Raw genomic sequence first — 25162 nt, 5'->3', positions numbered from 1 at the left:
ATTTATGTTTGTAGACTGTTTATTTATGTATGTAGACTTTTCACTGTTCTGTATATTGTATAGTGCTTTTAGTTATGCGGCTATTTAACAGCAATGGGCAACTCATATTTTAATCAGAATTCTTAAACGCTTGTAAATTTCCAATCACGGCAAGAGAATAAGCTATTTTATATGACGCTAACCTCGGGGTTGAAAATAATCATTTAAAGACAGAGATTAGTAATGTTTGTTTGGCTCAATATAAACATTTTACAAGGTTTGTGCCTTGTTCCAGAAAGATGTTGTCTCCATCCACACTAAATTCAAAAGGAACATTGACCTTTTTGTGGAACCCACCCAGCGACAGTTCAACACCATCTGCTCACCTGCCCTGACTTTTTGGAAAAGCTTAATTAAATGCTTCTTCACAAGGACTAAATGAGAAAATATTGTTTTCTGTTTTTTCTTAAGAAAGCATGATAAATTTAATGCATTTTTCGTAATTTGTTCACAATGGCAACATTTTATATTGACAAGTAAATATGCAAATCAGAAGCTTGCTTTTATACACTTACACAATGACACGGTTTCATACATCAAACTTTTCGATGACTTTAGTAACAAAAAGGATCTAAAACAATAAATATTTGTAAAAATTCTGAACGCACCTGCAACCCCTGGCATTTTGTTTTTATGTCGTGTACTGTTTATAGACTCATATAGCCTTTTTTGGGGAGGGGGGGGCAGTCGCATGTTCCTTCTTGCCTGGGACCCACAGGGGGTCTTGAAACGCACCTCACTGAATGTCGCTTTTGTTTGTTTCATATATTTAGTACACTGTATTGTTCTGTATGTACAGTACTAATTTGTCGTTAATTTATAAAATAACAAAATAAAAAAGAGAAGAAGAAGAAGAAAAAGAAGAAGAACAAGAAGAAGAAGAAGAAGAAGAAGACGAAGAAGAAGAAGAAGAAGAAGAAGAAGACGAAGAAGAAGAAGAAGAACCAATAACAGAGTAGGTTTGAGAATAAAGGGGCGTGGTATCCCCGTAGAAATAATCTCACGCACAGATCACACATCTCAACCATCGTAACGTTGCGTTTCGAATTACTTCGTACGTTTGAGACACGTTTTATTCGACGCGCCAGAAAATGAGAGAAATTGTGCATCTTCAGGCTGGTCAGTGTGGAAACCAGATTGGTGCTAAGGTCAGTCAATATGTTTTTCTATTGTTAAGGTTTTATATTGTGCTATATTTGGTTCCTTATTCCGGGCAGCGTTCTTGAAAACAATGTCTGACGATTATTCATGTCTTTTCCATCCCAAACTTTGGTTGAATTTACATTTGGATAAGGCTGACTTTTTATTTGAAACGTAAGTCGATCGCTTATCGATGGGAAGCGAATCCATGCGTTTGTTGTCCAGGTGCCCTGGAAAAAGCCAATTTGGGGTATCAATATTAACGCCATTTTCACAGCATTAATGTAGCCAAACTTGTAATAGGTCATTGGATGAGTTTATTAGCGAAATGACCTGGCCTTTGTCAAACAGTAAGGCGCGTGACATGTCATGAGACATGCCGTTCATTACGTTTGATGGCTTTGATTCGTTTCTAAACTCAGTCCCTTGTATTATGAAGGGTAGTTAACTTTGAAGCTAACGCCATTGTGGTAAGTGGCTCGTTTTAAATTTTACGATATTTGGGGTAATTCAGTATAAAAGTGAGGTATCTTAACATGTTTCTTGGAAAAAAACAGAACATTGTTTTGCGACCGTTTGCCACGTTTCCCAACTATGTACATTTCTTGTTTGACTTTAGTTTTGGGAGGTCATCAGTGACGAGCATGGCATTGACCCGACTGGGACATACCATGGTGACAGTGACCTGCAGTTGGACAGGATCAATGTCTACTACAATGAAGCTTCAGGTAAAATCGAATACACAGTGGAAACCAGACCTTTACATACACTAAGTAGCAACGTGACAAGTGGCCACCGCCTTGGTAGAGTTTTCTGAAAAGGATGGAATGAGTACTTCAAATGCCTCTAAAATCTTCCATAACAAATAAATTCACCAAAAAACAATTGACTAACGGATATGACGTATTCTACTGCCAACACTGCTCTTCTCACGAATAATGCTTTATTTTCGCTATTAAGTCGAGTTTTTAGGGCGATGCAGTTTGAAACATCACTGTAATTTTTAGGATTTGACTTGGAGAACATCTTGGAATTTTGGCCTGTATGAGCTTTTGCGTGATAGTTTTAGCTGAAACTTGTCAGCTAATCAAAGAAGGGACTCCCCGAGGGGCAGATGAAACAACCGTGTCGATTCGTAGGTGTGGAGAGATGCGCGTCTGTGTCGAGGATGTCAAAATGTGGCTTTTCTGGGTGAGTACAGACATTCTGTGCCGGTTGAGTATATTCCCTGAAACTCATGGCAACTGTAAATCATACATGCAAATCAGTCTCCTTTCGGCGAAATTTGGTTTTTACTTTACTTTCCGTAACAAGGAACACAGCAATAACAATGGCGACCGTGGAACAGAGTCTGCTAGAACAAATGGACCTAGATGACCAGATGATGCGTTTAAATATGCTGCCAAAATCAATCGAGAAGGCAGCGGCGTAGGTGCTACGTGGAACCGGGAGGAACGCTGATTACATCATCACAGCACGTAACTAAAACGGACCAATCACGAGAGCATTCCGCGGCATTTCTCATCATTCTACGCGTAGCAACAATTTTTGCCATGAGGGGCCGCACGGGCCAATTCGTCGGTCACGTGATGTAATGCGGGCGTTGTCGGGAGTATGAAGAGTCCTTCAGACCGGGTCACCAACATGATACCTGCGTGCCCCTGAGGATCACATGAGTAGCCAGTGGGCCTGTTCTAAAAATAGCTCACCAGTGATTGTCTCAGAGGAATGTTGTTGAAGTGACCATTTAAAAATGTAAACACTAAAAAACAATTATAGTGTTGCACGTTGATATTTTTTACTTGTTAAATCATTGATCGTTGGGAGAAATCTTTAACATGATCTATGTCTTCACATAGATCAGTATCATTTATTATTACCACCATATAATAAAAGGTAATTTGTGCAAATGTGTTCTTTCATAAATGTTTATCAATCTTTTCTGTTTTCATACATGATTATCAACTAATTTTGCTTCTGTTGGGCATAATACATTTTTCATCCATGCACATCAGTCGCCTTTCAGCGCAATTTGCCGTTTTGAACTCAAATTAGGCCATTGACGTGAATCGTATAGATCCGATACGTTTTCTTGGGTCTCTGTCGTCCTAGACTGTTTGGTACGCTGGCAGCTAGATCCTTGCCACCATCCACACACGCATGTAATTTCTGAATATTACGGACTAACATGCAAGGGCATCGGCCTGAGGTTCCGCCTGTGCGCCTGCTTTGGATAGGTCACAGGAGTTGACGAGGCCAGATTAAAAACATTTCCGCCCCGTCTGCTGTTGAGAAGTAACTGTATTTTTACTCTGTTATAATGATCTAAATGTCGCTCATTACTTTTATTGATCAATTATTGCTTATTTATCAACTATTTTGTGCACAAGACTTCGACTTCTGTATTGGGTGTATTGGGTGCTATTTGTGCCAATCCAATTTAAGTGCTAATGACGTTTAAGTCTAGTGCACCAATCAAATGACAGTCACATGACCTCACACAGCATCTTCTATTGGTCGTGCCTACGTGGCCACCATTTTGGGAAGGTTGTCGTTACCATGAAGGCAACGGCGCGCTACTCGTCGTGTTTACATATAGATGAACAGAAACAACAGCTTTCATGTAGTATTTTGTATGGCGCACTCTGCCCAATTGTGGATATTTTACCCCACGTATAACTTGAGAAAACACCTTGCAATGAATTGCTGATGTTTTGGCGGTGCATATATACACTCACATCAATTTCAGAATTTGCACATTCACAATTTTTTTTTTTTATTGTTCATGCTGTGGTTAAAACAAATCTGAAGTAACTCAGTACTTGAGTATTGTTTTTCCACTGGGTACTATTTACTCAAGTAATTATTTTGGAGGACTATTTTTACTTGTCACATTATTGTCAAGTAACAGTACTCTTACTTGAGTACGATATTTGGCTACGCTCCCCACCTCTGGAGCGGACATACTTTATTGCTACTCTTGCGTTTAAGCAACATTTTTCCTCATCAGATCAGGCAGTGTGGTATTTGTTGCGCTGGTCTTTTGTATTTTTCCGTTGAGGTGCTGCGGTTCGTGGGTCTGCTTGTGGTCCCAGAGGAACCGCGAAGCGCAAGTAACATTGGCGACAAGTGCTGATCTGCTTGTACATATTAATTAGATAATTGTATGTGAGTTTCCTAATTAGTTTGTTAATGTTAACTGTATTAAGCGACGGAGCGATGTTAGGGATTATGTCACAACACAGAATGAACTAACTTCAAATTCAGAAATGGAAAAATACTGTACTTGATATTTTCCTGGATGGTGGTTTTGGGATTAGCCTTTGAAATTGGTAATAGTGAAAAATGAAGTTATACAATGGTTTCGCCAATTGTTTTCCAGAATGTGAGCGCAAAAGAGGGGGATGCCATTGATGTGGCACAGCTTGAAGCAGGAATTAGGCACAGGTGGAGATGAGTCTGGCTCAAGTTAGAGGCCAAAACAAAAAGCAAAGAAATCAGGCAAATTTAATTTTAATCTTACATTTGTACATCAACAAGTACTTGAGCGGTGTAAATGCATGTTTTTCTGCATGAAGAAAATGTTGTATTTTGCTGTCGTGTATGTACTCTTCAGAGTCTTCCATATTGCTTAATTTGTTATAAAAAAAAAAAAAAATTATGTGATTTTTAGGTGCTAATTTCTAGCTCTGTAAAACAGCTGCCTATAACCATGTTAAATTTATGTGCTCAGCCTTGATTCAATCCTGCTTTGATTGTGTAGGCTCTGGTTCATACTCAGGATTTACTCAAAAGTTGAATCAAAAGTTTCTTTACTGTTCAAAAGAGTCTTCATTCAGGTTTACACATAATCTCCCGAAAAGGGTTATTCAGTGTTACAAAATACCAAGGTGTGGTGTGGGGTCTCACAACTTCAGGCACCTATTGCATGAAGTAGAATTGAATGTATAGCACCAAACGTCATAGTTGCACGTAATAGCTTTACAAGTAGGTGCATGCCAATTTTCAGCTAAATCCACGTAGTAGTTCTTGAGAAATAGTTACTGTTGAAATCCTTTAATTCTATTACGGAATGACTGTTACCATGGCAACCAATACTGACGTTTTAAATTTCTCTAGTTTTTAAATTTCCGTAACAAGGAAATTGGGGGGGGTAAAGTACTAAAAAAACAATATAATCAACAATTTTGGGGCATGATATATGCTAATTAAGTCCTTTAAATGACAATCTTCGTAAGAAATAAGTTCAAAATCAAATTCCGCATAACCAAATACAGAAATGTGTGAAGTTTTGTAGACATGGTGAAGTTGTAGTTTCATTTGAAATTGAAGGCTTGTTTTTTAAAACATTTTTTAATGAACAGATTTTCTATAGGTGATATCACAAACAAGCGTTCCCCAAAAGCCCCCCCACACACGAAAAAAGTTCAATTTCTCTGGAACCAGTTATCCGATTTTCAAAATTATTGGTATGTTGTACTTGGGTTAAACTGGCCATTCCAACCACACTTTGCATTTTGACTGTCATTTTTGAGAAGTCTTGTCATGTTGTGCTAGATGAAAAGACACAGGTTTGTTTTTTATCCCCTCACTATCTGACATGACATCAGATGAAACCTCCTGTTTGAGGTAAATTAGGAACTGGATTACCAAAATTATTTCTATTTGCTAAATGCCAGAATAAATTTTTTTTTAAACTTTATTCTAAGACTGCATACATTTCATTAGTAATTGGCATCATTGCTGTTAAACTATGATGTGGGTCAAGTGTTTTTGGTATCCTTCCACAAGCTTCTCACAATAGTTGGCAGGAATTGTGCCCCATTCCTCCTGACAGAACTGGTGTAACTGAGCCAATTTTTTTTGGTTGCACATACCTTTTCAGGTCTGCCCATACATTTTCAATAGATTTGAGATCATGGCCTTGTGATGACCACTCCAAATAATTGCTTTTGTTATCCTTAAGTCACTTTGTAACCAGTTTGGCAGTATGCTTCAGGTCCTTGTCCATTAGGAAGACCCATTAGCACCCAAGCTTTAACTTATTGGCTGATGTCCTGAGATGTTGCTTCAGTGTTTCTACATATGTTCTTTCCTCATGATTCCATCTATTTTGTGAAGTGTACCAGTCCCGCCTTAAGATAAGCAACCCCGCATGATATTGCCGCCCCGATGTTTCACACTTGTGATGGTGGCTTCTTCCTGACAGAGTAGTCATTCAGCCCATGTCTGTACAGTACCCGTTTTAGTGTGGATAATGACACTTAACAGCTTCAGCCGGCATCGTCACAAGGTCTTTTGCTTTTGTTCTTGGGTTGAAAGGCAAATTTTTGGAGCAAAGCGCGTTCATCTCTGGGACGCCGAACCCGTTTCCTTCCTCGGCAGTATGATGGATGGACATTCCCGTGGTGTTTATAGTTTCATATACATTTTTGAACAGATGAAGGTGGCACGTTCAGGCATCTGGAAATTGCACCCCAGGATTAACCAGAGGTGTTCAAGTCCACGTCTCTTCTTGATGTGATTTTAAATTTATTTTATTTATTTATTTTTACTGTCCCATGATGTTACACAAAGAATCAGTTTGTTTCAGGTGTGCCTTCAAATATATCTACAAGTGTGTGTAACTCAAATGTTGTCAATAAACCTATGAGAAGCTTCCGAAGACATGACATCTGGGTTTTCTCAAATTATTTGAAGGCATAGTAATCTTACTGTATGTAAACTTCTGACTTGAAGAAAGTAATGGGAAAATTGTATTTATTAAAAAAAAAAAAAAGACAATTGGCGTATTTTTGGTAATACTAATTGACTGAAAACAGTAAGTTTAGTCTGATTTCGTGCGTGTGTCGGGGGTGTGTCTTTTCATATAATGTATGTAAGCTTATATTTGAAGTAGCTTGTGGTAATAACATGCCGCAATATCTATTCACCTGTTATATTGCTCTCTTAGGTGGTAAATATGTTCCCCGTGCTGTATTGGTGGATCTGGAGCCAGGCACAATGGACTCTGTGCGGTCTGGACCTTTTGGTCAGATCTTTCGACCAGACAACTTTGTCTTTGGTGAGTCCTTTTGATTAAATTGTAGTTTTACATCAGAGAAAATTTTAAATGTAACAGTTTACTCTTATTTCATTTTGTTTGAGATTGCTTCATGCAGTATTACTGGTGTCAGTTAATGTAGTGTTGAGGAGCTCCTTCTTGATCTTTCTTACAGGCCAGAGTGGCGCTGGTAACAACTGGGCTAAGGGTCACTACACAGAAGGTGCGGAGCTGGTGGACTCTGTCTTAGATGTGGTGAGGAAGGAGGCAGAGAGCTGTGACTGCCTCCAAGGTTTCCAGCTCACACACTCTCTGGGTGGCGGTACTGGCTCCGGAATGGGCACTCTGCTCATCAGCAAAATCCGTGAAGAATACCCAGACCGCATCATGAACACCTTCAGCGTGGTGCCCTCTCCAAAAGTATCCGACACAGTTGTTGAGCCATACAACGCTACACTGTCAGTCCACCAGCTGGTAGAGAACACAGACGAGACCTATTGCATTGACAACGAGGCGTTGTACGATATCTGCTTCCGCACCCTTAAACTCACCACTCCCTCCTACGGCGACCTCAACCACCTGGTCTCGGCCACCATGAGCGGCGTCACCACTTGCCTCAGGTTCCCCGGACAGCTCAACGCTGACCTGCGGAAACTGGCCGTCAACATGGTGCCCTTCCCCCGTCTGCACTTCTTCATGCCAGGCTTCGCTCCCCTCACAAGCAGAGGTAGCCAGCAGTACAGGTCCCTTACGGTACCCGAGCTCACTCAGCAGATGTTTGATGCCAAAAATATGATGGCTGCCTGTGACCCACGCCAAGGGCGCTACCTGACCGTGGCCGCCATCTTCCGTGGCCGCATGTCCATGAAGGAGGTGGATGAGCAGATGCTCAACGTGCAGAATAAGAACAGCAGCTACTTTGTGGAATGGATCCCCAACAACGTCAAGACCGCAGTGTGTGACATTGCTCCTCGGGGACTCAAGATGGCTGCCACCTTCATTGGCAACAGCACAGCCATCCAGGAGCTATTCAAGCGCATCTCAGAGCAGTTTACAGCCATGTTCAGGCGCAAAGCTTTCCTCCACTGGTACACTGGCGAGGGCATGGATGAGATGGAGTTCACTGAGGCAGAGAGCAACATGAATGACCTGGTGTCAGAGTACCAGCAGTACCAGGATGCCACAGCTGAGGATGATGGAGAATTTGGTGAAGATGATGAGGAAGATATGGCTTAACCTTTTTTTTTTTTTTCCCCTTTTTCCCCCAGCCGTTCGTTATTCAACGTGAAATACGTTCCAATCCTTCCAGGTTTCAGTGTTCACAAGTGTCAGTTCATGAAGTTTAGTTCATAGTGAAAGTTGATTTGAGTGTTTATTTTTGAAACAAAAATTGACTGTATATGGCGTACCTTCAGAGATGGTCAGCTTTTCCATAAAATGAACATTTTGTACATTTGGAATAGGTTTGTAACTGCGACCAATGTTTTTCAATTAAAACAAATGAGTAAAATATGGAGTTTAAAGCCATGATTCTCAGGTCATTATTTTTCATACACGATCAGCAAATTCACAGTAATGTTGACAATGCGTTTATTCATCAATATTAAAACTGGACCGAATGAGCTTGAAATATACTGACAATACAATTGAGGAGATAGAGCTACTCAAATCTAATAAAACCCAATTTTTTTTACATAGTTTATCCTCACTATAGTCGCAGGTGTCCTGGAGCCTATGCCAGTTAACTGGGTGAGAGGAGGGGTACACCCTGAACTGGTCGCCAGCCAATTGCAGGGCACATACAGGTGACCGTTCGTGCGCACATTCACAACAATGGGTAATTAAATTTTTTCAGTTAACCTACCGCACATGTTTTTGGGATGTGGGAGGAAACCGGACTACCCCGAGAAAACCCACGCAGGCACGGGGAGAACATGCAAACTCCACACGGACGAGGCCGGATTCGAACCCCGTTCCTTAGAACTGTGAGGCAGATGTGCTACCCTCTCGTTCACTGTGCCTCCTAAAAAGACAGTCACTCAAAAAAAAACAGTAAAAACAAAAGCTTGGCCATTGTAATTCTGGCTATGGTCAGTAGCTGGCAATGTTGGCTAAAACATTTTTCCACAAGACGTAACTGCGGACGCTTGAGGCTGAAGCCAGCAGGGTGCAGCAGCACACTTCCTTCACCTGAGCCTCCAGGTTCGGTTTGTCCCCTAATCGTGACACAAAACCATTCTGGCAGAAAACGATTGTAAAATGAAGGTAATAGTCTCTCTCTCTCTCCCTCCCCCCCCCCCCCCCCCCCCAATTTGTCAAGCATACTTAAATATTTGACTATAATAATAACATGTCAAATGGAATGGTGGACTACTGGTTAGCATATCTGCCTCACAGGTCTGGGGACCAGGATTCAAATCCCGGCCCCGCCTGTGTGGTGTTTGCATGTTCTCCCCGTACCTGGGTGGGTTTTCTCCGGGCACTCCGGTTTCCTCCCACATCCCAAAAACATGCGTGGTAGGTTGGTTGAGAAAACGAGTAAATTGCCCGTCGATGTGAGAGTGAATGGTTTGTTTCTATTTGCCCTGCGATTGGCCTGCGACCGGTTCAGGGTGTACTCCGCCTCCCGCCCGAAGATGGCTGGCATAGGCTCCAGCAGCCCGCAACCCCAGTGAGGATAAGCACTAAAGAAAATGGATGGAAAATTTGTCATTCCGATGTGACGTATTGGATGTCGTGTTAGTGTTCTGATGCACACATTATGCATTTTAAATCTGGTTACTTTTGAAAATGACATTTGCTTATTTGGAGACTTTTTTTAAAACTTTGAAATGACCTCAATTTACATTATTATTAAAGATTTTGCTATACTGTGCTAAAATTCTGTGACTTTTGTTCTTCTCTGGTCCAGAAATTGCATTTTGGACAGTGGTAGAGGTTTAAGATATGCTGCCTTTATAAACAACTGCAATAAATTTGAAAAGAAGCAATATGGATGGGTTTGAAGTGTAGATGTCTAGGTTTTATTTACAGGAATTCCCAAAACATGCTATTTACCATTAGGGAACTGCAGGCATTGTATTGCATATGTAGATTCCCTCTGTTTTCATTTGAAAGGGATATACAACCCCGATTCCAATGAATTTGGTACGTTGTGTTAAACATAAATAAAAAAAAGAATACAATGATTTGCAAATCATGTTCAACCTATATTTAATTGAATACACTTCAAATAAAAGATATTTAATGTTCAAACTGATAAACCTTATTATTTTTAGCAAATAATCATTAACTTAGAATTCTATGGCTGCAACACGTTCCAAAAAAGCTCGGACAAGTGGCAAAAAAGACTGAGAAAGTTGAGGAATGCTCATCAAACACCTGTTTGGAGCATCCCACAGGTGAACAGGCTAATTGGATGCCATGATTGGGTATAAAAGGAGCTTCCCTGAATTGCTCAGTCATTTACATGCAAAGATGGGGCGAGGTTCACCTCATTGTGAACAAGTCTGTGAGAAAATAGTCGAACAGTTTAAGGACAATGTTACTCAACGTACAATTGCAACGAATTTAGGAATTTCATCATCTACGGTCCATAATATCATCAAAGGGTTTAGAGAATCTGGAGCAATCACTGCATGTAAGGGGCAAGGCCGCAAACCAACGTTGAATGACCGTGACCTTCGATCCCTCAGGCGGCACTACATCAAAAACCGACATCAACATCAATAGGAAAAGAACCATCCGGACTGTTATGGACGCAAAGTTCAAAAGCCAGCATCTGTGATGGTATGGGGGTATGTTAGTGCCAATGGCATGGGTAACTTACACATCTGTGAAGGCATCATTCATGCTGAAAGGTACATAAAGGTTTTGGAGAAACACATCCTGCCATCCAAGCGACGTCTTTTTCATGGACGTCCCGGCTAATTTCAGCAAGACAACGCCAAACCATAATCTTCACGTGTTACAACAGCGTAGCTTCATAGTAAAAGAGCGCGGGTACTGGACTGGCCTGCCTGCAGTCCAGAACTGCTTCCCACTGAAAATGTGTGCCGCATTATGAAGCGTAAAATACGACAACGGAGACCCCGGACTGTTGAACAGGTGTAGCTGTACATCAAGCAAGAATGGGAAAGACTTCCTCCTACAAAGCTTCAACAATTAGTGTCCTCAGTTCCCAAACGTTTATTGAATGTTGTTAAAAGAAATGGTGATGTAACACAGTGGTAAACATGACCCTGTCCCAGCTTTTTTGGAACGTGTTGCAGCCATAGAATTCTAAGTTAATGATTATTTGTTAAAAACAATCAAGTTTATCAGTTTGAACATTAAAAATCTTGTCTTTGTAGTGTATTCAATTAAATATAGGTTAAACATGATTTGCAAATCATTCTGTTTTTATTTATGTTTAACACATTGTCCCAACTTCATTGGAATTGGGTTGTAATTGTTCAAAATAACCATAATATTTTGTATTTTGATGAAAATCACTTGCAGTCATTGGTTGCTTGACATATGCAGTCACTGGACATCACTGGAGGTTTTCCTGGGTTTACATGAAGGTGCAAACCACTGGTAAAATTCATGCACAGGAAACCCGAAATAGAGGTGAGACAACATCTAAAAGATCTCCCCCGTGTTCTGTAATCAGTTTTCTTCTGGCAGATGAAACAATGTGTCAAGTAATTTTCGTGATTTGTTTCTAAATACTTACAGATCACAGGTCATTTGTAAACCAAGGTTTGGTTTAGAAATGACCTGGTTTATGAATGATTTGGTTAATGAGCAATTTCCTTACATGCTTATCCTCACGAGGGTCGTGGCCGTGCTGTAGCCTATTCGAGCTAAGTTTGGGCGTGAGGCAGGGCACATCCTGAACTGGTTGCCAGCCAATCGCAGGGCACACATCGACAAACAACCATTCACTCACATTCTACGGGCAACTTTAGTCTTCAATTAACCTATCATGCATGTTTTTAGAATGTGGGAGGAAACTAGAGTACAGGGAGAACATGCAAACTCCATACAGGCCAAGGTCGAATTTAAACCCGGGTCCTCAGAACTGTGAGGCAGATGTTCTAACCAGTCCCCCACTGTGCTGCATGAACAATTTTTCCAAATAAAATTATCTTAGGTTAGATACTATTTTGGTTATTTTTTGTTTTACGAACGTTGTTGGCACAGCGGAAGGCTTCAGAACTGTGCTTTTTCTTGCGCCGTATAAACATCATTGGCTCAGTGTTTCAGGTAGGCCTTATTGTTTTTACCTAAAGTGCTCACCACATCCCACAGTGCAACACACAAGCTACACTGAATTGTGGAAGGTGGTGGCCATTTGGGCTAGCAGTAACCAGAGTGAATGTAAACAATACTGTACCCGAAAAGGGTAAGACAGTGATTTGCTTGCGAACCCACTGTTATTTCATTATCATAAATTGTGTTCTCACCTATTTATATATTGCGTAGTATTTATTTTTAACCACACTCTGATCAAAATTGCCTTTTCATTCATTTCAATTGGAAACAACTTTAGATGTACCTCGGTTTGAGAATGGAGTCATGGAAAAAATGAAATTCGTAAACTGAGGTTCCACTGTATGTTTTTAAGATCAGTCTTTGCACATGTTTTAACACTTAACAGTTTAGTATTGAATTGTTGAGCTATAGTGTTAAACTTTTTCACCATCTCAGTTGTATGGCCTTTGTTGGGCGGGGTTAAAAACAACCACAAGTACCCACTTGGGCTTGGGTGTACATTCTGGCCCTGAGTTGGCCCCCCGCCACTATACTGTATACCGTTAGTACTGGGTGCCGTCATTTCATCGGTGGCTATCCATTACAATTGCGAGTTAGTGTTAATAACTTGACCCATTTCTACTACTACAGCGTGCAATTAGCTATGAAGCTATGCCCACAACCCGCCGCACGGAGTGAGGTGATGGCAAATTGGATGGCTCCACTGCAAATTGGCCGTTTAGTAGCGGCTCTGTCGGCCCTGTGCTGGAATTCTGCATGACAACAGAGCCGTCCCTTTGATATGAAGTAGGCCTTACCAAGCCCCCGCCCCCACAACGGTGTGATTGTACATTTTTATTCAGTTTTGAAGGACAGCAGGTGTGGAAAAAAGATGGATTCTTTCAAAGAGGTAATTAATCTATGATTATTTTCTGCTACAGTAATGCAAAAATAATGTTTAGTTAGCTTTTTACAAACAGGAGACAAGGGGCTGTACGCCGCTCTTGCTAGGTAAAATGCATTATTTCCGGTCTGTCATCATGATGATTATTTTTATATCGCTATCGCTAATTCTTTTTATATCGCTAATCGACATTAAATATAAAAGATAAAATACTGAAAAATACAGTAAGATGTTAGAGGAGCTGATAGACTTAATCGGCATTGTGTCATCTCCTCTTGTAGTGCCGTGGGTGATCATGACTTTTTTTAATCGAACTGATTACTCAAAGTAAAGTTTTCAGTTCAATCACATCTCGGTTGTGTCGTTTCAAATCTGCTGGAGGTGTTATTACAGGAAACAAATAATGGAAACAGTCCATGTTCAAACACTGGACCGCAACGTATACATACTGTCAATGTGCTCTATGAGTAAGAATATATCCAGATTGGGAATACATATGCATCCTCCCCTTTCTCTGATCTCAGGGCAAATGACCCTCTCTACATAAGCACCCACACACTCCTTCAGCTGAGGCATAACCACCACCATGCTATTCTCATGGCAATGCAAGGCCATCTGACCAGCTAGAATATAGACTGACAATTCTGCGCTCCGTGCCAGGTCCCGGCGTCGCAACCCCAGGGATAGTGGGGAAGAAGTGTTTATCTAGGATCCTCATGAGTGTAGGGGATGCGGTATTCTCTGTCACATCTTGGAAGACACGTGGCCAGCGTCTGAAGAAGCTGTGGAAGCATGTAAGGAGCACATCCCCAGTGGGCTGCAGTGGGGGCAGGACCCGTTGTGCTGTCTGTGATCACATAGTCTATGTAATCATGGGCCATCAGGAAGGCCTCGCTCACCAGTGGGTCAGGACTGCTTCAACCACGTCTGGCCTCTGGTACCTCTGACTGGCACATGGTTTCCTCTATTCTCATTAGGAAACAGATGACAGACCCAAGCAGCACAGGCATTCTTTAAATCACTTTGATCTGTCGTGCCGACTTGGCAATCCTCCTCCTGTGAGTGGCATAGAACACACAAAAAGAATCATCCAGCTGATGAAAAAGCACAAGGTCCAGTGGTGTGTGTGTTGTAGTCACACCGAGTCACCTCGTCTCTTTACCAGCTAAATATAGAGCTCTTACTGACAGGCGTCTCAAATGTCATGTGCACACTGATACCCATGTTTCACATCTCCATTCTAACAGATGCAGATGTACAACCCCAATTCTAATGAAGTTGGGACGTTGTGGTAAACATAAATAAAAACAGAATACAATGATTTGTAAATCATGTTCAACCTATATTTAATTGAATACACTACAAAGACAAGATATTTCATGTTCTAACTGATAAACTTTATTGTTTTTAGAAAATAATTATTAACTTAGAATTTTATGGCTGCATCACGTTCCAAAAAAGCTCGGACAAGTGGCAAAAAAGAGTGAGAAACTTGAGGAATGCTCATCAAACACCTGTTTGGAACACCCCACAGGTGAACAGGCTAATTGGGAACCGGTGGGTGCCAAGATTGGATATAAAAGGAGCTTCCCTGAATTGCTCACTCATTCACAAGCAAAGATGGGGCGAGGTTCCCCTCTTTGTGAACAAGGGTGTGAGAAAAGTTTAAGGACAATGTTCCTCAACGTACAATTGCAACGAGTTTAGGGATTTCATCATCTGCGGTCCATAATATCATCAAAAGGTTCAGAGAATCTGGAGAAAGGCCAAAAACCAACATTGAATACCCATGACCTTCGATACCACAGTCGACACGGCATCAAAAACCGACATCAATGTGTAAAGGATATCACCACATGGGCTCAGGAACACTTCAGAAAACCAATGTCAGTAAATACAATTCAGCACTACATCCATAAGTGCAAGTTGAAACTCTACTATGCAAAGCAAAAGCCAATTATCAACAACACCCAGAAACGCCGCCGGTTTCTCTGGGCCCGAGCTCATCTAAGATGGACAGATGCAAAGTGGAAATGTGTTCTGTGGTCCGACGAGTCCACATTTCAAATTGTTTTTGGAAATTGTGGACCTTGTGCCCTCCGGGCAAAAGAGGAAAAGAACCATCCGGACTATTATGGACTATTATGGATTATCATCTACCTTGTGTCGACCAATCAGCTCCGTCCAGCCACTCATGTCTTGTCCAGGTGTTACTTGTTGTCTTGTCAATTTGTGTGTATTTAGTTCACTGGTTGCTTTCAGTCCTTGTCAGTTCAATGTCATGGCTGGCAACCGGTTCAGGGTGTACCCCGCCTCCTGCCCGATGATAACTGGGATAGGCTCCAGCACGCCCGCGACCCTAGTGAGGAGAAGCGGCTCAGAAAATGGATAGATGGGATGGATGGATGGATATCAGTTTTGAGACTTCTGCCTGGCCTCCCTGCTTCCCTCCACTTGGGTCCTCCACATTTTGCTTCCCCTTCCTTGCTTTCAAAAAACCCGAAACGTGACAGCATTAGCATGAATCTTCCGGACCTCCCATTTATCAGCACAAGTGTCAAACACCACAATTGTTTGAAAAATCAGATTATGGCAGCCACTTTATCAGCTTTGTGGAAAACTCTGTAAACCACACAATCTCAGTTAGCACCCTATCAATGCTCCCCAATCTGGCACAATCCCGATTTTGAGATGAATAAAATACACCTTTAGCGCAGCACATGGAAACAAAGGGGAATTTACCTCCTACATCACATGTCAAAGCTTATTCCAAGAATTTCAAATTACAGGTGGTAACTTCCTTCAATACTATAAGGCAGGGGTGTCAAACTCATTTTTGTCGCGGGCCACATTGTAGTTACGGTTTCCCTCAGAGGGCCGTTATGACTGTGAAACCATAAAAATAATCACCTCATTTTATTTATTTTTTTGTCCTGTGTGGCTGTAACAGCCGAATCACCTCATCATATTATTACACCCGAAATGTATAAACTAGTTTTGGAATCAGAAATCAAGGGTAATGGGGTTTTCAATTATTGTTCATATTTGGTAACACAAAAATGCTTGCAATATCTCAATGTTATTTCCAAAATATGACAATTTGAAATCATATTTTAACAAGAATCATGGAAGTCGACACACATGATTTGCCCTTGCAGGCCACATAAAGTCATGTGGCGGGCCAGATCTGGCCCTCGGGCCTTGAGTTTGACACCTGTGCTATAAAGTAAGAACAGCTATCCTAAAAAGATTCTAAACACGTGAATACTTTAGAACTACCTGTTTTTGTTCAGAAAATAGTGGAACGACTCCCACGAAAACAAAAAAATCCTTTTAAAAGGTATACAAATTAATCTGAAGTACGAATTCAATACACTTACCATTCCGAAAATGGGAAAAAGACCTCTCAGTGTCTACTGACAATGATTGCAAATCTGCAGAAATACAATCTCCACGACAAAAAACTGTAAATTACAGCTAATCCAGTACAAAGTACTCCATAGATCACACATTATGCAATGTAGTATGCATAAAATGGGCTATTCAAAATCAAACATATGTACTAATTCTGAAAACGCTTCAGACACTTATTTTCCTGCTCTTTGGCATTAGACACCTGTACAGCGCTTCTGGTCACTCGTTACACAGAAACCTTCATCAATTTTGAACTGTAGAATTCCGATTTCCACTAATCGTTTGGTGATTTAAAAGGCATAGATTTTCCAGATGAACATGCTCAACCAATACTTGTAATTCTAGCAATCGCTAAAAAAAAACAATATTGGTAAACTGGAAAGATAAACAAGCTATCAACATTAACCAATGGCAAAATCTTGTCAGAGTATATAAAACTCGAAAATATCTCTGCTAAACGTAATAACCAAATGGATAACTTTAAGACAAACTGGTCACCTTTCATTAAAATGGTGAACCTTGAAGCTTTGTTCTTATTTGCTTGGGAAAGAATGTCATACAGAAATGTAATTCAATGTAAATGTAATGTAATACGACCAAATCATAACTTCTCATTTTAGACTTCTGTGCACGCCATAGGGTCACTTGCATGTAATTGAACCCCTAGCTTTCTGGATCTGCGGTGTGGGCCTCTGAGGATGCTGGGCCTGTGTCCCCCTCCTCCTCTTGGGTCTGGTTGTGTTTGTGTTGCCCTCCTTGGGGGTGCCAGTCCCGGGGCTGCTCTCTGTCCCTGGGTGCCAGGGAGGTCCCCACTGGCCCCACTCCGGGGCATAGTCCTGGTCTCCAGGTGGTGGCCTGGGGGCCCTACTCCTGCATCCCGGGCCTGTGTCTTCCTCTTTCCTCTCCCCGGGACGTTCCGCCGTGGTCATCGCCCCTCTCTCACTTGAGAAGTGTGGGGTCCCCGGCTGACTTGGGCCCATGGTAGGGTGCCTCCCTTTTCTATGTGGTCTTCTAGCTGCTCGGGCCGGGCTGGGCCTGCAGGGGTTTAGCCTCTTACTTCACACACTCTGCACATTTTTATTACTTACAATGTACATATTTCGCACAATGGGCACATTCACATTTCATTCAGGGTCCCCTGGGGGACTGGCACATCTGTGCTGGTCTCCGGTCTGGTCACCCACCTTCTTTGCCCTGCTGGTCCTCCAGTTTTAATGCATCATACACCCGTCAGCAGGGGGAGGGCAGTGTCGGGCTGGGGAGGACACTCGGCCAGGTGTTCCGGCACTCCGGCCTGCTCTCTGGCCCGCCATGCCTTTCCCCATAGATTTTTAATGCACCACATACAGTCGAACATCCTTTGGGGAGCTGGTTGGCCTGGGTGGGGGTGACGGTTGTGGGTCATCATTGCCCCATGACCGTCTCGCCTCACTCCCACTAGTCTCCCTAAATTTAATGCACGACAGTCTGGCATGCATTCCAATCGCTGACAAATTACAAGCGATGATCCCCCCCCAAGCTGAGAACAATAAAACACTAGCCAATGACTTCTACCTTCTACTGCAGATTTGAAAAGGACACTTTCACACCCCACACTCACCCAGCCGCACCACCGACCAATATCACACCACCGACTTCTGCGTTAACCATCTGCGAACAGGATGTGAGACGCATCATCAAACAACAAAAGATTAACAAAGCGGCAGGCCCAGACCATGTGTCCCCATGCTGCCTCAAAATCTGCACAGAGCCGCCCGCTCCAGTCTTCACTCAGATCTTCAATAGATCTCTGGAACTGTGTGAAGTACCATCTTGTTTTAAACGCTCCACCATCATTCCAGTCCCCAAGAAACCTGCAATCTCGGGTCTAAATGACTACAGGCCTTGACATCTGTGGTCATGAAGTCCTTTGAACGTCTTGTGCTGGACCACCTCAAGAGCGTCACAGGCCCCCCGCTGGACCCCATGCAGTTTGCCTACCGAGCAAACAGGTCTGCGGATGATGCAGTCAACATGGGACTGCACTTCATCCTAGAACACCTCGACAGTGCAGGGACCTACGCGAGGATCCTGTTCATGGACTTCAGCTCAGAGTTCAACACAATCATCCCTGAACTCCTTTCCTCAAAGCTTCTCCAGCTCAGCATCTCACCTGCCATCTGCCAGTCGCTTTACAGCTTCCTGACGAGCAGGACACAGCAGGTGAGGTTGGGGGAGGCCACCTCATCCACATGCAGCGTCAGCACTGGCGCGCCCAAGGTTTTGTCCTCTCTCCGCTGCTCTTCTCTCTCTACACGAAAGACTGCACCTCAACGCACCCGGCTGTCAAACTCCTGAAGTTTGCAGATGACACCATTGTCATCAGCCTCATCAAGGACGGTGACGAGTTTGCATATCGACAGGAAGTGGAGGGGCTGGAGCTGTGGTGCGGCCAACACAACCTGGAGCTGAACACGCTCAAGACTGTAGAGATGATCGTGGAGTTCAGGAGGCATCCTTCGTCACAGCTGCCCCTCACGCTGTCCAGCTGCCTTGTGTCTACCGTCGAGACCTTCAAGTTCCTGGGAATTACAGTCTCTCAGGACCTGAAGTGGGCGATCACCATCAACTCCGTCCTCAAAAAGGCCCAGCAGAGGATGTACTTCCTGCGGCTTCTGAGAAAGCACGGCCTGCCATGGAAGCTGCTGAGGCAGTTCTACACAGCGGTCATCGAATCAGTCCTGTGTTCTTCCATCACAGTCTGGTTTGGTGCTGCAACAAAAAAGGACAAACTCCGACTGCAACGGACAATCAAAACTGCTGAAAGGATTGTCGGTACCCACCTACGCACCCTTGAGGACTTACACGCTGCCAGACAAGAGCATGCAAAATCCTCTCCGACCCTCCACATCCCGGTCACCAGCTCCTCCAGCTCCTTCCCTCAGGTAGGCGCTACCGATCAATGCAAACTAGAACTAGCAGAGATTCCAACAGCTTCTTCCCTATTGCAATCAACTTCTTAAACACCTAACCTACAATTGCATTACAACGTGCTGGCAAGTTTTTGTCTTTTTGTCTTTTTGTCTTGAGTTTGTTGTCACATTTCTGTCGGGCCAATTATATATTACTCGTGCACTCACTGTAGTAGTCTCACCACGCTGCACTATTTGCATATCTGTTGTTGACCAATACTGGCCACTCATGCCAGAGTAGCATCTGCCCCATTTGCACACTGATTGAGGAGTATCTTCAACATTTGCACAATCAACATTGTCCCAGATTATCGCACTACTTGTCACTTTAAACTGCATACATTCCCTGAAGTCTCGGCGGACTATTGTAATATTTGTCATTTGAACTGCTCTATGTGCTAGAAGACTCTGCATCTTTTGCACAATTGTCCAAAAAAAATAATAATAATAATCATGTACTGGCATTACCAGATAACTAGCAACCCTTTATTGTTCAGTGACATAAAGACATTCTCAATGTCTTTATGTCTCAAAAGTGTTCTCTGTCAAATGACCGTCTGTTGTCGTACTAGAGCGGCTCCAATTACCGGAGACAAATTCCTTGTGTTTTTTTTGGACATACTTGGCAAATAAAGATGCTTCTGATTCTGATTATGACATCCCACCATTACAGGATCACGCTACAGGGATAATGGTTGCTAGTTGGGGACCAAGTAACCACTAGTAATAGGGTGGGTGGTGGGTACTTACATTGCTCTTGATTTCTCTCTCACATGAAATCACAATAAAATTGTGACAAAATGTGCAAAAGGTCAAGGGATATGCAAGATACTGTATAGCAAATGTAATTTTGACTCTCCAGTATAGGTCTCAAACCTGTTTTCATCAGAGGTCACTTTGTAGTTATGGTCTCCCCTCAGGGGGCTGGATACAACAGTGAAACCACAAATGTATAATCACTAAGGGTGGAATGGGATGGCAAAAACCATGATTACCGACGGTATGCTTTTGCTTTAACGGTTTCTTTCACATTTGGTACAGCAAATTGCAAACTGCTTCTTAGGTCATTGCAGAATTGGAGGCTTTTTGTGTGTCTCCCATGAATTTTCAAATAATCCATGCACTAAAGTTATGTTTTTAAAAAATGTTGGTGCTTAAATTGTCCTCCAAGTCTGCAGAGACCCTTACATTTTGTGTACACAAGGACAAATTTAACAAGCCTGCCTGCTGCTGTTTAAAATCTGCTGGAACTCAGCTTTGCACCACACTATACAGTTTATAAATTTTTTGAGGTGCCCTGCTATCCACGTTGGTGTGATGCCATTTTAAGTTCTGCCAAACGTATATCCCTAGCCATGATGTCTGTGAACCAGAGGCAGAGATGCTGTGCTCTTAAAGACTCAATGTGTGGCGTTAGCACCAAGCAGTTGCACTTCTTGTCCCTATAATTTGTTCTGTGTGGGAATCCTAATAATTGCCCCATCATACTATGAAATTGCCCCATTATTTTATCATTATCATTGTATTGCTAGTTTTGAACTTAATTCAAATAAAAATGTTGGCAATCATTTGGTACATAAAATTATGTGAAGTGCCGGATCTGGCCGGCCTTCAGTCTGACTCTTGTGCAACAGGAAGCAATTATCTACGATACTAAATTTGTGTGATAAATGAAAACGTGAACATCCATCCATCCATTTTCTGTACCGCTTATCCTCACTACGGTCACGGCCATACTGGAGCCTATCCCAGCTGACTCTGGCCGAGAGGCGGTGTCCATCCTGAACTGGTCGCCAGCCAATCGCAGGGCACATGCAAACAAACATTCGTGCTCAGATTCACACCTATGGGCAATTTAGGGTCTTCAATTAAAAAAGTGAACATCTAAAATGAAATAATGACATGTTCAGTATTTGAATTTTGTTTCTTGTGGACATCTGATGCTTCTAAGAAATGTTCACGAATAGTTGCAATATAGAAGGGCAATGTGGTAGTGGTTTGTGCCTGTGTCTTCCCTGTCAAATTGCTCACTCTCATCAGAGCTCATAACCACTTGTTTCCAGAGATTTTAAAAATGAAAGCAGCTTTACAGAGCAGACCAATTAAGTCTCCCCACATGGACAGCAGCAATGTGATCTCTTGATGAACAAACAATATGTATATGCAAACATGAGAGCTATCATAAATTGAGGATAATGCTTGTGAGATCTCTCCTGTTGCCCATCAATCAGACACGCACGGCTAAATCTATCTAGTCCTCTGAGTGTTTCCTCCCTTTTCATGAAATTGCTTGCTGTGTCATACGGGGATCAATCAAACATTATGTATGACATGTGTTCATTGTTAATATACTGATTTATAGCACAACCCAGACATGATCAAGTGGTGCTATTAGCTGCTATGTGCTCTGTGGCCATCTGGTGCAGCATACATTGTGAGTGTGCATGAAGATAAGACTAACCATCCAGAAAGAAGCCCACCCCCGCTCGCCTTGAACACACGCACGCACGCAGACACACAGTCTCACATATGTGACTTATTTTTAATCTGTATAGCTTTACCTCCATTTGAACCAAGACCTCAGTTCTTACCCTAATTTTTCGCTTACAGAGCTCCTTTGTTTTTCTAAAATAAAGCTTTACAACATAATATCATGGATGAAATATTATACAAACAAAATGATGCCAAAATGCATATTTGCACTTGCATATCCCATCCATTATGCACAAACATGCATGCTTATTTGGGACTCTTAATTCTTCACTTACTCAGACATTTCCGCAATTACAATGCTTCAAATTTTGTGAAAACACTTCAGCAAACGTTTTTTTCCAGCACGACTGTGCCCCAGTATGGAAAGGAAGGCCTAAAAAGTCATAGTTGGATGAATATGGGGTGGGAGAACTTTGTTAACCCATACAGAGGACTTCAAAATGTAATTGCTGTTAACTGCGAAAATCATGCTACACTCAATGCATCAGTCATAAAGAGAGACACGGACATGCACCAATACTGGAGGAGAATGAGGATCTCCTGTATTTATCTCCTTTAAGCAAATTTCTCTTTGGTAGAGTGGGAAACAAATTTTATTCGTGACTGGGGGAAATGAGAAAATTGACTGCTGTAGCAGAGAAGTGGAGGCTGGAGTTGCATAATGGAAAAAAATTGAGATAAGACAGTACCTCACAATATATCTTTTTTTCCAGTGCAAAAGCTTAAAATTTTGTGTAGAGCTGTTTCAAGCCAAGTGGATACCATACAGTGGAAACACCGTTTGGGTTTAGAGTTTTAGGGTTCCCACAAGCAGGTTTCAACTCAAAGATAAAAGACACAACTTCTACAAGGTCTATACCTTCATCTGCCTGATGCAGGTAAGCTAGCTCGGTTACCTTTACAGATTAGCTCCCCAACAAAGCGACAACCTACAAAGTTAATAATTCTCATTTTACCCATTTACACAAACACACACACACACCTACACACACAATTGGAAGCAATTGTTTTTAATTCTGATTGCATGTTTTCTCCGACATACAATATATTTCAATATTTATCATCACATTAATAGTGTGAGATACATTAGTTGCTGTAAACACATGCAAATGGGAAAAAAACATATTCTTCTAAATAATAATACTAATAGTAAATTTTTTTTTTTACTTTTAAGTTATTCATTTTTAGAGGTGTATACGTACTCTTTTGTGCATTCATTTAATGTTGAGAATAGTACATGTGCTTTTTGTGTTATTTTTTTTATCACTCCAATATACACTTTGAACCAGGTCTTGACTTGCTAGAAATTTGGTGGCGACTCAACTTGCTTGATTTTTTTTTCACAGTAACTTGAAACTTGAACGTTATGACTTCAGACTTGCATGCATCTTGCACATGCAGTATGTGACACATTCCCACCTCTGGCCAGCAGTTATCACCAGCTCATTCTGTATTTAATCAGGATACCCACTTACGCTGTTGCCACACCGGCCAAGAGCAGTGACAATGCTTCACTTACACATGGATCGCTGCGATTCCGCATCATCATCTTCTGCACAGAGATGTCACCATGCAAGACTGTCATTGCGCCACATTTAAAGGGAATGAGAGGAGCCCCTTTGATTGGCAGCAAATGAAATCGACTGGAGACACACCCGCAGCTCGCCCACACTCGGGTCCACCAGGGTGCGCTAGTTTTTGAAATTACCAACAGCGACCTAACCTGCCCCTGGCGCATAGTATCGCCGCCCGCTGCACCGGATTTACATCGGTCACGAAAATAGGGCTGTGTGTGTGAATCTTGTCGAAGGTTTTCCCAGAAGAGTGGAAGCTGTTGGACTTGTAAAAAGGGGACCAACTCCATATTTTAAGAACTTTTAGTTTCTGTAAGTGAATTGACAAAGCGTCCCAATATTTGTGTCCGTGTGTATCGCCTCCTAGCATGGGGAACAAGGGAAGGGACGTGGTTGATAACAACTCCTATCAGTCCTCTCATATGTTCATATTGCAACATTTGAGAGATCGAGGAAGAGGTGACTTCCCTTTCGCAAGTGGAGAGGTTTCTGATATGGAGATTGCTGGTGCGTAATCGAAGGTGCAAGATTAAGAGGAAACACATGCCATCTCACGCCTTCCTCTGGGTTTTTTTTTCTGACAAGAATTTGCAAAGGCAACACTTCTTGACAAATTACAGAATGTGAAGAATATTTGACTTTTCTTTTAATGTTTAAATTTGTATTCCATCCAGCCATCCATTTTCTTCCGCTTATCCGAGGTCGGGTCACGGGGGCAGTAGCTATAGCAGTGAAACGCATACTTCCCTCTCCCCAGCCACTTCCTCTAGCTCTTCTGAGGGGATCCCGAGCCATTCCCAAGCCAGGTGAGAGACATAGTCTCTCCAGCGTGTCCTGGGTCGTCCCCGGAGTCTTCTCCTGGTGTGACGTTCCTGGAACACTTCACCAGAGAGGCATCCAGGAGGCATCCAATCAGATGCCCGAGCCACCTCATCTGTCTCCTCTCAATGTGGAGTAGCAGCGGCTCTACTCTGAGCCCCTTCCGGATGACCAAGCTTCTCACCCTATCTCTAAGGGAGAGACTGTAAAACTCATTTTGGCCGCTTGTATCCGGGATCTTGTTCTTTTGGACCGATGCAAAGTCCGCCTCACTGTAGACGCTGCACCGATCTGCCTGTCGATCTCCCGTTCCATTCTTCCCTCACTCGTGAACAAGACCCCAAGAAACTTGAACTCCTCCACTTGGGGCAGAATCTCATCCCTGGCCAGGAGAGGGCACTCCACCCTTGTCCGACTGAGGACCATGATCTCAGATTTGGAGGGGCTAATTCTCATCCCAGCCGCTTCACACTCGGCTGCGAACCGCTCCAGTGACAGTTGGGGATCACGACTTGATGAAGCCATCAGAACTACATCATCTGCAAAA

General features: G+C 42.4%; 2 protein-coding genes across 2 annotated transcripts; one reads left to right on the top strand and one right to left on the bottom strand.

Annotated features, from left to right (window-relative positions):
* Positions 1–1020: 1020 nt before the first annotated feature.
* LOC133400432 (tubulin beta-1 chain-like) lies at positions 1021–8749 on the top strand. Its single transcript, XM_061673097.1, has 4 exons — positions 1021–1187; positions 1799–1907; positions 7133–7243; positions 7398–8749. Exons 1-4 carry the CDS (start codon positions 1131–1133, stop codon positions 8456–8458), a joined length of 1338 nt encoding a protein of 445 aa, XP_061529081.1. The 5' UTR covers positions 1021–1130; the 3' UTR covers positions 8459–8749.
* A 564-nt stretch (positions 8750–9313) lies between these two features.
* Positions 9314–14320, bottom strand: bcl2l16 (BCL2 like 16). The gene is given in 4 exon segments (XM_061671147.1): positions 9314–9461; positions 13864–14048; positions 14050–14179; positions 14181–14320. Coding segments are annotated over 4 exon segments (603 nt in total).
* Between the last annotated feature and the right edge of the window lie 10842 nt (positions 14321–25162).

This window comes from Phycodurus eques, chromosome 3 (genome assembly GCF_024500275.1).
Source record: "Phycodurus eques isolate BA_2022a chromosome 3, UOR_Pequ_1.1, whole genome shotgun sequence".
Taxonomy (NCBI): domain Eukaryota; kingdom Metazoa; phylum Chordata; class Actinopteri; order Syngnathiformes; family Syngnathidae; genus Phycodurus; species Phycodurus eques.
Note: the sequence above shows the minus strand (reverse complement) of the source record. Positions and strands in the feature narration are given on the sequence as shown.

Coding starts and splice junctions, on each gene's coding strand:
- LOC133400432 (XM_061673097.1), top strand. CDS start 1,131: ATGAGAGAAATTGTGCATCTTCAGGCTGGTCAGTGTGGAAACCAGATT. Junction 1,908..7,132: donor CTACTACAATGAAGCTTCAG/GTAAAATCGAAT, acceptor TTGCTCTCTTAG/GTGGTAAATATGTTCCCCGT. Junction 7,244..7,397: donor ACCAGACAACTTTGTCTTTG/GTGAGTCCTTTT, acceptor TCTTTCTTACAG/GCCAGAGTGGCGCTGGTAAC.